At 53.5% G+C, this 12085-nt stretch overlaps 4 protein-coding genes across 4 annotated transcripts; 2 read left to right on the top strand and 2 right to left on the bottom strand.

The window, feature by feature from the left end:
• Positions 1 to 849: 849 nt before the first annotated feature.
• Positions 850 to 3582, top strand: J4E84_008327 (uncharacterized protein; the record flags this gene model as incomplete). The annotated part of the gene is made up of 8 exons (XM_049390903.1): positions 850 to 975; positions 1024 to 1446; positions 1495 to 1730; positions 1777 to 1960; positions 2014 to 2286; positions 2336 to 2523; positions 2575 to 3100; positions 3160 to 3582. The coding sequence occupies 8 exons, from the start codon at positions 850 to 852 to the stop codon at positions 3580 to 3582; spliced, it is 2379 nt and encodes a 792-aa protein (XP_049241245.1).
• A 53-nt stretch (positions 3583 to 3635) lies between these two features.
• Positions 3636 to 5858, top strand: J4E84_008328 (uncharacterized protein; the record flags this gene model as incomplete). The annotated part of the gene is made up of 2 exons (XM_049390904.1): positions 3636 to 3641; positions 4257 to 5858. The coding sequence occupies 2 exons, from the start codon at positions 3636 to 3638 to the stop codon at positions 5856 to 5858; spliced, it is 1608 nt and encodes a 535-aa protein (XP_049241246.1).
• Positions 5859 to 9239: 3381 nt separating this feature from the next.
• Positions 9240 to 9953, bottom strand: J4E84_008329 (uncharacterized protein; the record flags this gene model as incomplete). The annotated part of the gene is made up of 2 exons (XM_049390905.1): positions 9240 to 9447; positions 9511 to 9953. The coding sequence occupies 2 exons, from the start codon at positions 9951 to 9953 to the stop codon at positions 9240 to 9242; spliced, it is 651 nt and encodes a 216-aa protein (XP_049241247.1).
• Positions 9954 to 10396: 443 nt separating this feature from the next.
• On the bottom strand, positions 10397 to 11992 carry J4E84_008330 (uncharacterized protein; the record flags this gene model as incomplete). The annotated part of the gene is made up of 3 exons (XM_049390906.1): positions 10397 to 10723; positions 10772 to 11889; positions 11938 to 11992. 3 exons carry the CDS (start codon positions 11990 to 11992, stop codon positions 10397 to 10399), a joined length of 1500 nt encoding a protein of 499 aa, XP_049241248.1.
• Between the last annotated feature and the right edge of the window lie 93 nt (positions 11993 to 12085).

A 12085-nucleotide genomic window follows, 5' to 3' on the forward strand; every position in this document is an offset into this window, starting at 1 on the left:
CCACCATGTAGTACTGAAGGCCGCATCGATAGGGCCTCGACCCATTCCGGATATGTCTCCTGCATACAGGGTCCACAGCAAACGCCACGATATCGTGAAGTGGAAGTTAGAGGGTCCTAATGCGAGAGAATGGCCAATCCAAGAAAGGTGAAGGTTGAGCTGAAGTCTAGGATAGAGTCAAAAGCAACGACTCCAGCAACGCGCGCGTTCAGGCAGGCGCTTTACCCTCGTGCCACCTGACCGTATTCTATTAACGGACCTGGAACTGATAAGACTAGACACGATCGCCGGCCTCAAGGTCTCCAAAGTGTATGTTCAAGACTACCGCCGCTCAGTTTCACAAACCGACGTTGAATGGTACAAAGACTCTTCGGCCTCCACGTCGATCACCCGCTAACCATCTCAAGGCTTACCCTCCAAATCTCTCTGGAAGACACGGAGGTGGCTTCGATCCCGGCAGTGGCACCTTTGTACAAGTACCGTCGTATCAGCAATCTTATCCGGTACGTCTTCGCTCCAGTCCCGATGATTCACGACACCCGCCTGACAGCATTCATCAGACGCAATCGCATCACTGCGGTGGAGGTGGTTACGACCCAAACAACGCTGCTCTGAAGCCTGCAGCTGTTGTGCAACACCAACCAGTCCCACACCCACAGCCAACGCTCGCGCCTCAAGTACGTTTCCGCTTCTCCCTTCTTCGTGCCTTTCTGATAGATGCACAGGCACCAGTTGGATATTATCATCAGCCCTATCAACAGTATCAACAACCGCCGCCCCAGCATTTTAGCCAGCCGCCAAGTTTTATAAATCGACTGTGTGCTTGCTTTGCCTAGCATCACTTGCGTGATGGCGAAGATGGTCGCCAATGATGCTCAGGCATCCGTCCGCGAAGTCGCACCATATGGACATCCCCCTGCCTCCCAAGACGACCATGAAGCCAACGAGAGGCGTCTAGGGCAGTCGGTAATAGAGGTATGTAGGCTGAAACTCCAAGTACTAGGATCCGCTAACGCAATCCAGCGCAACGGATTGATCGCACCCAAGGGATACGCACATATCTTCTCACCATGGACCACAATGAAGTGGGAGCGCCCCAACTTCTACCGCAAGCCCGGTCTTGCGTACCAGAAGCTTGGCCAGCACCGACATCGAGACATCTTTGACCGCGAATGGACTGGTGACTACGATGACCGCTACATCTCGTCTTGGGACGGAAAGGTTTCCAAGCTTGTCGTACAAGCTGTTGACGACATCTACGAGAATAACACAGGATCTACCTACAGGCGCACCTTCGTCCGCAACGTCGCACCTATCTACATGCGACTGGCGAACTGGCCGTTCAATCACATCGACTTCTCGCGTCATGGCGGCAACATCCCTAACGAAGACCTTCCTATGCTTTGTCTCAAGTGGTTCGTCGCATCCTGCTTCATCACGATCTTTGTGAGTCCATTACATCCGCATTTTGATCACCCAGCTGATGGCGTCTAGATTTCCAGCCCAAGCCCCGCTGAGATCGCGTCTCGCAACGGTGGAAGCTACGATGGCCTGCCATACCAGTACTTCGGATATCCCAAGGTCGCCAAGAACGCGATCGAGATGCACAGGCCCCAAGGTCATGCTTCGAGCCAAGCGAATCCTGTTGCCGAACGTGTGTTGCGTCCTCGATACCTCTGCTTTTTGCGAGAGCCGGGAAGGCCGGCCATCATCACCAAGGTTGACGATTGGTAAGTCAACAATGCCGTACCTCTAGCTCATCTCTGACATCTGCAGGCTGGCTCAACATGATGCTCACGATCTCTCGTACGTCTTCATCGCGTATACAGCTGAGCAGTTCAACACGCCCGAGGATTTTGGAGTTCTGCATCAAATGGCTGACGTAGCGGCGCGCAATGCCGGCGTTATTGCGTATTGGGTGGGGTGCTCTTGCATGCCCGACAATCAGCTCGAGGAGGATGTAAGCACATAACCCAGTCGATATGGCTGGAGCTTCGCTAACAACTCTTGTAGGTCTACCGCATATGCGACGTCATTCGAGGCGCGCAATCTCTTGCAATCGCTGTGTGCCCTCCAGCGAACAACTGCTATGAGATCAACACACCTGATCTCATGCTTCAGCAATGGGGCTACCGCGTATGGACCTTTCCTGAAGTCCTCTTGGCACCGGCTGGCAAGGACATCTGCGTCTATGTACGTGACAGCGATCTGTCGCAGCCGTTGCGGGTGCCAAAGAACCAGTTCGCTGCCCGCTTCTGGCAGAACGATGCGCACATCGCGCGACAGGTAAGATGCCATCCAACACCGACATCCACATGACCGCTAATCCCCGCAGCTGATCGACCATTACGAGGGAAACTTGATTCTCAGCCAGCTCGAGCTGGTCACGCTTGCTCTCGAGTGCTTGCATAACCGCGACACCACGGAGCATCTTCCCGGAGATCACAGCTACGCATTGATGGGCTTGCTCCGTGTCAGACCTCAAATTGATCGCACGGACTCTGCTTTCCAAGCGTTCGCTCGGTATGTCGTGACTCGATTGCAGTCACTCGTCGCATTGCTAACATCTCGCAGACTCTCTCTTGCGAATGGCAGCGATCAGCTTCTCGAGCGCCTGATCTGCATGTTGCCCAAACATCCAGACCAGCCTTGGCATTCTATGGATGATGCATACAACGCCAAGCTTTGGGACATACTGCCACAAGATGTTGGCATTGCAGGTGTTGGGGAAGACGACAGCATCATCCTTGATGGTTGTCGGGCTGCGAACGTTCGGTGGAAGTCATTTACACCTGTCGCCCACACCCGGCGTGATTCCTGGAAGCGCTTCCTCGCGAAGGGTATGCTGCGTCTCAGCGGTGTCATTTTTATTGCTGCATGCGTGCTTGTCGCTTTTCCTGATCCCTCGAAGACTATCGGCATTATCTTGCTACTCTATTCCCTGGTGGTCATGGGCCTATCACCATGGCTTCTACGCCTTCTCTTCCTTGGCAAGTTCTGGGAACAGCAATGCTGGTTCTTTGGCTTCGAAGGCTACATGGACCTAGACACGATCGAGAGCCAGATCTTTGGTGGCAGGCTTGGGCGCATGAAGTGGACCGTATGTGTGCTCTCGTCCTGTTAATGACGTCGTGCTAATCTTGTCGTCGCAATTCATAGGCAGCAGCTAGCCCGTTGTCGAGGCATCATCGCAACATTCACGGCGAGTGCGTCCCCGTTGACCCGACTTCCGACCCTGCTGTCGCAGCTCTCGTACAACGAGCGAAGACTGCTGGACCAGGCGAGCAACGCGTCTTTACTCTCGTCGACACCGGCAACATGACTGCAACGCTCTTTCTCGCCGAGCGTCCACCCGTGTGCTTCCTCATGGCTGGCTCTGAAGGCGGTATGAAGCGCATCATCGGCTGTTCTTACGACTGGACCACCGCGACGATGTACAGAGAGACTGTGTTGCGGATCGGGACTCAATTTGAGGATAAGATGCAGCGTGTCGGTCGCGTGAAGATTGGTTTCAAGCGCAAGCAGCATCCTTTTGGGCCGTTCGATCAGGTCGGTGAGGCGGTGGGGAAGGAGATGCAGTGAGACCCGCTTTTCTTACGTCTTTTGTCTTTTGCGTCAGGCTACATTCGGCCATAATGGGAGTGATCGATGGCGGATCATGTACTTTGCAGTCTTTGCGATATCCTTGTCCGCTTCGAGTAGTTGAAGAATTTCGTTGTCATCTCCATGACCTTGCATCATTCAAAGCTCGTGTAGGATCCAATGCTATGTCGACGTCTCAAGCGTACTTGGGCCCTGGGTATAGTCTTGATCCGTGCGACGAAGCTCTCCGCTAGTAGTGTCGACTGAACTCCTTCACTAATGCAGTTAGCTTGGCCCACACTTTCGCTACTAACGAGTTACTCACCCCGCATTACTCCAAGTGTTGATTGCACTTGAAAGTGCTTGTTAGTGCTAGACTGGGCTATTAGATGTACAACAAGACGCGTGTACAACTATCCGATTAGACCCTAAGTCCTCGCGACAATGCATTGGCTATTCTTTCTTCTGTCGACAGCCTTAATAGCTAGTACATCATATGCAGCTCCTGTCGATGGCCCGACTCCAAGTCTCTATCAGAACACAACAGTGGTAGCCGACGCGGAACTCAACGTGGCTTCCACCAAGTACGTTTGGTCTGGTCTCGGCGACTCGTGGGCAGTAAGTACCTGAATACGCTATCGCCTCGTCGAAGACATTCGCTGAACGTGGAATAGAGCGGCGTCTCATACGGCTTCTTCGGAACAACCGACTACGACGGAAACATGGACCACTGCCTCCGAATTCACCACGCGTACGCCCCGCAGATGAGCCGCGACAACTCCTGGATCCCCGAAGGCCGCGAACAGGAGTTTCACTTCCAGTCCTGTTCTGGCACCCGCTGGCGACAGATTGACGCTGAGCCGCATCTGGGCCATATCCAACTCAACGACGTCCCTGACAACGTCGACATGATCGTGTTACAGGCTGGCGGCAACAACGCGAACTTCGCACGAGTCGCATACGCATGTATCTTCGCGCCACAAGGAGCAGATTATGGTCCCGAGTACCCCGATCAGAACGGTCAATGTTTTAAAGAACTCGAAGCGACGAAGCAGTACATTCTCGGTACAGGCCGCGACCAGCTTTTCCAAGACGCGCGATGGATCGTCAATCAAGTCTTCGATCACCCCAAGGTGAAGAAGAATCCCAAGTTCCGGCTCTTTGTAGTTGGCTACTTCCAGTTCTTCTTCGATGAGGGTGGCGAGGGCGATTGGTGTAGTAATGTGAGCTTTGGTCTGCGGTCTAGTGATCGCCCGAGGCTTAGTCTTGCTTTGAGGAAGCGTATTAATGCGCTTATTCGCTATCTGAACAAGGCTATCGAAGACGGGGTCAAAGGTAGCTTCCACCCTGAGCGGGCAACTTTTGTGGATACCGACCAGCATCTTGAAGGTCACCGCTTCTGCCAACCTGGTCACACGCTGTATGACCAATACTTTGGCGACAATGTATATCTTTGGAACATGTCTCCAAGCGGTATCTTCAGTTGGCAGGGCGAAATGGTGGGGGGTATAGACGATGGCGATGGTAACATAGAGGAAGGACGCCAGCCGACGCAAGCCGAGTTCGAGCATTGGCTTGAGACCGGTAGATTTACCGACGATCCTCGCGAGATCGAGTTCAACTTGACTGCTGCACTCCAGTCGGGCAACGATGTAGCCGTTGCAGATGATCCGGATAACCTGCAGTGGCTCGATGTGATCGGCCCGTATCAGCAGAACTACCCCGGCTTAACTCTTCGACCTTTCCACCCCACCGAGAGCGGCTACCGTGAGATGGCCAAGGCGATCATGGCGAAAGTGAAAGAGAAGCTTGACATCGATTACCCACCTAAACCTGCTCCCGCTCCCGCTCCATCAAAACCGAAGGCTACTCATTCGATCCAGATCTTGCTGGCCAGCTACGGCGCTAGCAAGTGGTGGCAGATCTACCAGGGCCCGCTAGGTGTACCAGTCAAACTTTGTGTCGACGATGGCCGCTTCAAGGATGCTGTCATTAACGAAGAAAAATTTGAGAAGGACATGTATCAGAACGACGCCAATATCCACGATCCACCTTACGTGACGGCGGGCAAGAAGTGGCCTCTTAAGATCGATGGCGAGAAAGACTGTTCTTTCGAATCCAGCGCTAACAGTCCTGGGTTTCTCAAGTGCGGAGGTGGTCTAGAACTGAACTTCGCGGCCGATCCTCAAAAGGGTGATAAGACTGTTACTTGCGGATCGGTGCAGGGCCGGTTGGATAATGTAAGGTTGCATCGCGCGTGGTATGTCGAGTACTGAGCTATGCACTCAGCTGACGGGCGACTTGGTGTTGTTGTGCTATATTCGCTGGAAGGCCTCGAGAAGGGAGAGTTAGAGCAGGCGCGTTACAGGCTACATTAGTACACAGAATAATACTCGGCGACATGCTGGGGCAACATGAGGTAGATGTCTGGATTGTCTACTTTCATTTATCTCTTCCCTTGTACGCGGTAAGCAATTGGTGCAGATTTAGGTAGACACTGAGTAGATATAAAACTTGTTGACCAAATCTCCCTTGATCGCGAGTCTGTGATGAATGTAATTGAGGAAGCCGCATGGGGATCTCACTCATCGCCAACTGCGCGACGGACGAGGCTAATAACACGACGTGTCGCATATAACCTGAGAATGATAAATCCTGAGCTGCTACTGATACCGGGCTAGTCATAGTGCGATGTCGCCGAAAGCGGGTGTGCTGACGCTGAGGACGCGATGAGTGGGATGCAGAAGACGCGACGCGTCGAGCGGCGTGTGTGGAACATGATTAGTCAGCGGTGCCGGTGTTCGCGTAGCTATCTTCCCGCCCCCCCGCCCCAAGCGGTGCCCCCGACATCGCCTTCAGCCGGCCTGGCTCAGCATGATTTCGCGTAGTTACCTAGGTATACACATAGACCTCACTTCATGTCATCTCTTGCCATACATGAACTGCTACGGACCCCCGGAAAGGTTTCCTTCCTACTATCGCACGGCCGTGTCGCTGCCTCGGCCGAACTAGCTAGCAGGAGCGCTTGCATCTCACGTTGAGAAGAGACGACATCTCTCCGAGTGACTGGAGAACATGGTGTAGACTTGCATCTATCGTGTGCGCAAATCACTACTACTGCTGCGTCTTTTCAAGCCCGGTATCCCCTCTGTACCTGAGTATGCACGCACGTAGCACACTAGCCTTTCACAGCTACATGCATTCGAGCTATCACAACGCATATCACCTTAGACATTCGGCACACACCGTTCATTCTGCGCATTATTTTTGGAACCTCACGACTCATCTGAAACCAAATGCGCGTATCTCCGGGCACACGCGTGTGATGACGGCCAGCAGATCAATGTAAGACATTCTCCTCTATCCTAGCAACGGCACTCGCCCTACGTTCTCGCGTGTCTGTTTACTGTACATACCCGCTATAAATAGTTCCACTCGTTCTCCGTGAGATCCAGTTGCTTCGACACATAGTCCTATCCATTCATCACATCGCCATCATCATCATTGACCTAGGGTCACCACATCCGCTCTTCTCAGCACACCGTATCTTTCCGTTTGCCATGGAAGACTACTCCGATGCTACTCTCGGCCCTGGCTTTACCTTTCGCGCCATGAACGTTAGACTTCCGTCAGTAAGGAAGCTTTCCATCGTCCTGCTCGCCACATTCGCACTGTTCGCCCTTCTCGCCGCTACCTCCTCCTTCGCAACGACAACCGCGTTCGCGACCTTCGCTATCAAACTAGCAACCTTCGCCCTCAAGTTCGTGCCCTCCTCTGGCAAACTCCCTATCCAGATCTCGAACATCACGTTCACCTACGTGGCCAGCGCTGCAGACGGCGGAAACATCGCGATAGACTTGCAGACTTGGTCCCACAAAATAATCCTCGGAGTGGCACGGTGGATAAACCATATGTTAATTGGCGCGTCACTGGTCTTGGTGCTGCGCCTAATCAACTCTACCATACTACGCGGAGAGGCTGAGAAGATGAAGGCGCTTAACCGGGCCGCAGACCCTGCGCCTATCGATGCCTCAGGGTATGGGGCCGATGGAACGCATGTGGATAAGAGAATTTGTAAAACGGTTTCGACACACGAGACGCCGTATTCGACTACAGTTCACACGACTGTAAGCACAGCGGAAACGACGGAGAGAATGCAGAGACCGGAGGCGAGAAGAGCGCTAGATTATCATCACTGTCCTTCTCATCCTCCTTATCCTTCTAATCGTTGGATGGATTATTAACATAGATCTGCACCGCATGGGTACGTTTTGGCTATACGAGATGCACGAGAGACACATACTAACTTCGAATTATCACCTTTGTAGTACGAATGGATATCGGGTTAACGACGGCCATGAAACAATACACGTCGAGACTGGTTGTCATCGACTCCATTAACTGCTACTGCGATGATGCAGAGCGGTTAGCTACTTGGGACCACCGCAATGCATAACCAATCTATGAGCATAGGCAGTTCTCTGATAACAGACATCGCATTCATCGGAGATGCGAAGGCTTGAGACATAGAATAGGGTTGAAGATTGAAAGGCATTTACAGGGATAGAAAGAGACAATTTGTATCTAAGATCGTTAGGTAGCAGGGCAGGGGGATAACTCAGCTAGTTTACGTCCTCGCATCCGATGTTCGCGCAGCGCAATAAATAAACGCAACCACTAGATCTTTCCCCGCACAAGTAACAAGCAACATTGCCAACCATCCTCCTGCAGCAAACATCAGTCCACGCTACATATTATCTTCCGCACCACTCTTCATTCCCAACAACCCGAAACCACCGGCTCACCACCCATCCCGCATCATTCCATCTCCAACCTATCCACAAACCCCAAACCCATCGCCCAACCCAACCCAAACCCCCCACCATCCAAATCATGCCCGACCAAAACATTCCCAACGACACACCCGCTGCCCGCCACGCTGCTGAAAAAAGGTCCTGGATCATCAAAATTTACTGTATTATTGCATTTTTCGACTTGGGAATTTTTGGCCTATTCCCGAATTGGTGGGCAGCGAATAGTCTAGCGGTGGTGACCGCGTTGTTGTATCTGGGGGTCCGTTATTTGGCGAAGATCCATGCGGCAGCCCAGGGAGATGATGGAGATGATGCTGTTGAGCTAAGAGAGGGTGTGGGACAGGGTATGGTAGCTGAATGGATGGCGGGAGATGGTGAGGCGCATATCAACGACGCAGAGAGATTTGAAGATGCGGAAGAAAATAACAACGACAGTGATAGGGAGGGTGAACATGAAGAGCACGGCGAGGAGCCAGAAGAAGGGAACGTCGAGGAGGGAGCCGCTTCCGAAATCCGTTCTACGCAGATCAACATCCACATACACCGGGGTGGGAGCATGTACATCAACATGATGCAGGGCGGAAAGTTGACTGTTAATGTGTTCGGGGAGGTGGAACGTGTGGAGTAAGTGTGGGAGTAGTCGGACGGGGGCTGCACAAATCAGGGGAAGAAGAGCATGAAGGGGCGGGATGATAGAGGGGAATGCGATAGGTCCTGTGAACGCAGGACCTGCTCTTACGAGTGTCCGCTCTTTGTTCGATAGTAAGAATTACATAGGCGGTGTATAAGTACAAACATGTTGTTCGACGTATGAGCGTTTCTACCACCGTCGTGCTATCAAGCTTACTCCTGTGAGCCAGGCGGGTTCACATACTTGACCCCTTTGGACATCTTGCCGAGAAAACGGGGTTGTACGTCCTTGTCCAGTGACTTCTTGGCCTTCTTAGCGACAGCAGTCACCTCCGTAGGCACAATACTGAAATCCACCGCCGGACCCAATCCAGTATGCTTAACAGTCTCGTTACCCGTATACGTGTACCTCACTTCACCCCTACAACATGTCAGCTCTCGCCATTCTCAAACCCCCTTCCCTCCTCCCATATGATATACTCACTGCGTAAACGTGTACTGCACACTAACAGTCGCACCAACATCACTCCCGCGATTGAACTCTTGCGTCTGCACATCGCCCGGTCTATCGATACCAACCACATCGCAAGATTTGTAGCCGCCCTGGAGACTGGTGCCAGAGCAGAACTCTGCATCGAAGGCTGGCTGGCCGGAGGGGCCGGCGGGTGCGGAGATGTTGAAGGAGTAGCGGCAGGCGGATGCGCTGCAGACGCTGCTGAAGTCGGTGACGTCCCAGGTCCAGTCTGCGCTACGGGGGAGGGCCGTTGCGGATGCGCCGGTGGCGAGAAGAGCGAGGGCGGTGATCTTGGAGAGCATGATGAGTGACAGTATGATTGAACGGGATGAGTGTATGCGAAGTTTGTTGGTCTTGTTGGTGTTGGTTTCCTCTCCTACCAGGCGACGAGGGGGCTTTATAGGCCTACTCATCGTATATGAGGCGATCGTGGCAACATAAATCGTATGTCGCTTTCATGATGGTGCAGCCGATGTGACGTCGCATAGCCACGGTGCTTCGAGATATCTGAGGCAACCGATGCATGTCGACATTGCTTTCAGTGCTTCGCGACGCCACTCGTATGCGCAAGGCTCCGCTGCAAGGGCACATAGACCATCGCTGGACGACGGCTACGGCGTTACGGCACTACTCTAACAATTACCTTTTCTGGAGGGTTGATGATCGTTCCACAGTGCTTACTGATGGTGACAAGCGTGGCAGCGGGTGCCAAGAAAGGGAACATGCAAGAATAGATCAACTGCAGGACCCCAGTGACGCGTTCGTGGTTCGTATTCAATCCCGATGAGAGTGAATCATCATAGCTGATGGTGATGAGGTCGTCCTCGTATCCAGTATTGGCACCTCGCACAACCCGTCACGTAGGCACGGTCAATGTCTCGCCCGTGGTAACTCTCTTCTTGCTCACTGGCGAGCCTGTATAAACATGGCTATCGGTAACAGATCTCATCATGCCAGGACGTCGTTGTGTACTAGGCAAGTCGAACGGACTGGCATGGCCATGTGTGGATCCAGGAATCACGAATCTGGGTCTACTACCGGGTGTGGCGACTGGGTCCGCAGGTATCTCGGGGGGCGGAGGTTCGGCCAGCGGGTCGGAGAGAAAGAGCGCCAGGAGCTTCTCGACGATGTCGCGCATTCGGTCGGGCGTGGCGTGTAGCGGTTTCTCGGACATGTGCTTTCTCTATAACATTGTCAGCGAAGGTCTCGGATGTCGGATCATGCGTCTTACCAGTGCCAGTTGTGCACCCTTAAAGGTTTGGTGGTATATCAACTTGTACTCGTCGTCCTTCGCCGCCTCTTCTGCAGCTGCTTCTTCACTGCGCTGCTGACTCTCCTCGGCACCAGCCACGGAGGCGCGGCGGGACCTGTTCTGTTTCCGCTGCTGCAAGCCGTGCATGCGCATCGCTGCCATGACCACCTTGACTAGTGCGTCTTTGTTTCGCGACTCGGTTGTCGGCTCTTCGGGCTGTATGGGTACCGTAGCGACCTGGGACAGGTTCGATCGCCTGGCATGCGCGTCGGGTTGACCCTTTCGGCTGAGGGGTCGTGAGTCGGAGGTTATGCTCGGTGATCGCGAGAGTGGGCGCGAGGATGAGCGGGCTAGATGGTCCGAAGCAGACGTTGGTCTGGAGTCGGAGAAAGACGAGGCTTTCAGATCGATAGAGAGCGACGACTTTCGGTGGCTGTATGCCTGCTGAGACTCGCTTGCGCGGGCTGCTGCTGCCGACACTGCTCTCCCACCTCTTCCTCGCGCCTTCTTGTTTGCGATGGTAGCCTCTTCAAATATGTCTCTCGTTCGCTTTGGTGATGTTGGGGGGTTGTGGAAATCGTGTTGCGGTGGAAGGAACTGAGGCTCGGCGTCCATGGGCAGATCGATGCTGGTGACATTTAGAAGATCAGACGAAAGTGGCAGTGCGTGAACTCGAAGCTCAGGAAGTATCTCGGCGTGCGCATTGTCGATGTACGGAGACGATGACGGTGGTGTGAGTAGCCCAGCTGTGGTAGGAGCCGCGATGGTGCCATAGAAAAGGACCTCGGTCACTCTGGGCTTTCGCCCTTCTTCCTCAACTCTTTGGACTTGTACAAGAAAGCCAATTGGCGACTGTGATCGCGCCAGGTCCCACCATTCTCTTGTCGCATTGCTGGACGCGTCCGCCAACGTGGGCTTACTCAGCAGGACTGCCTCAAACCAAGCCTGAGTAGCTTCTTCCGTCGTCCATACGTCTAGACTGGGGCCGGCGGCAAGGTATAGTGGTATCTTGGCGGTATCGACCGTGGTGAGGAAGCGCAGGGCCGTCGCGGGGAGGGCTGGTGAAGACGCGACATTTTGCGACGCGAGGCCAACGTCTGTGGGGGATCAACGACTGTACATCTTCGATGAATGATGATACGTACCTCTAATGACATTGCCGTCGGGTAGCAGAATATCTCCGCTCCAGATATCCGTCATTGCGGATGTTCATGTAAGTGTTCGGGTCAGATAACGCGGGATGCAAGTCGCTATGACGCGCCATTCGCGCTAACAGCACGCGACGGCACGTGC

This window comes from Alternaria hordeiaustralica (genome assembly GCF_023758085.1).
Source record: "Alternaria hordeiaustralica strain BMP 2776 chromosome Unknown scaffold_21, whole genome shotgun sequence".
Taxonomy (NCBI): Eukaryota; Fungi; Ascomycota; class Dothideomycetes; order Pleosporales; family Pleosporaceae; genus Alternaria; species Alternaria hordeiaustralica.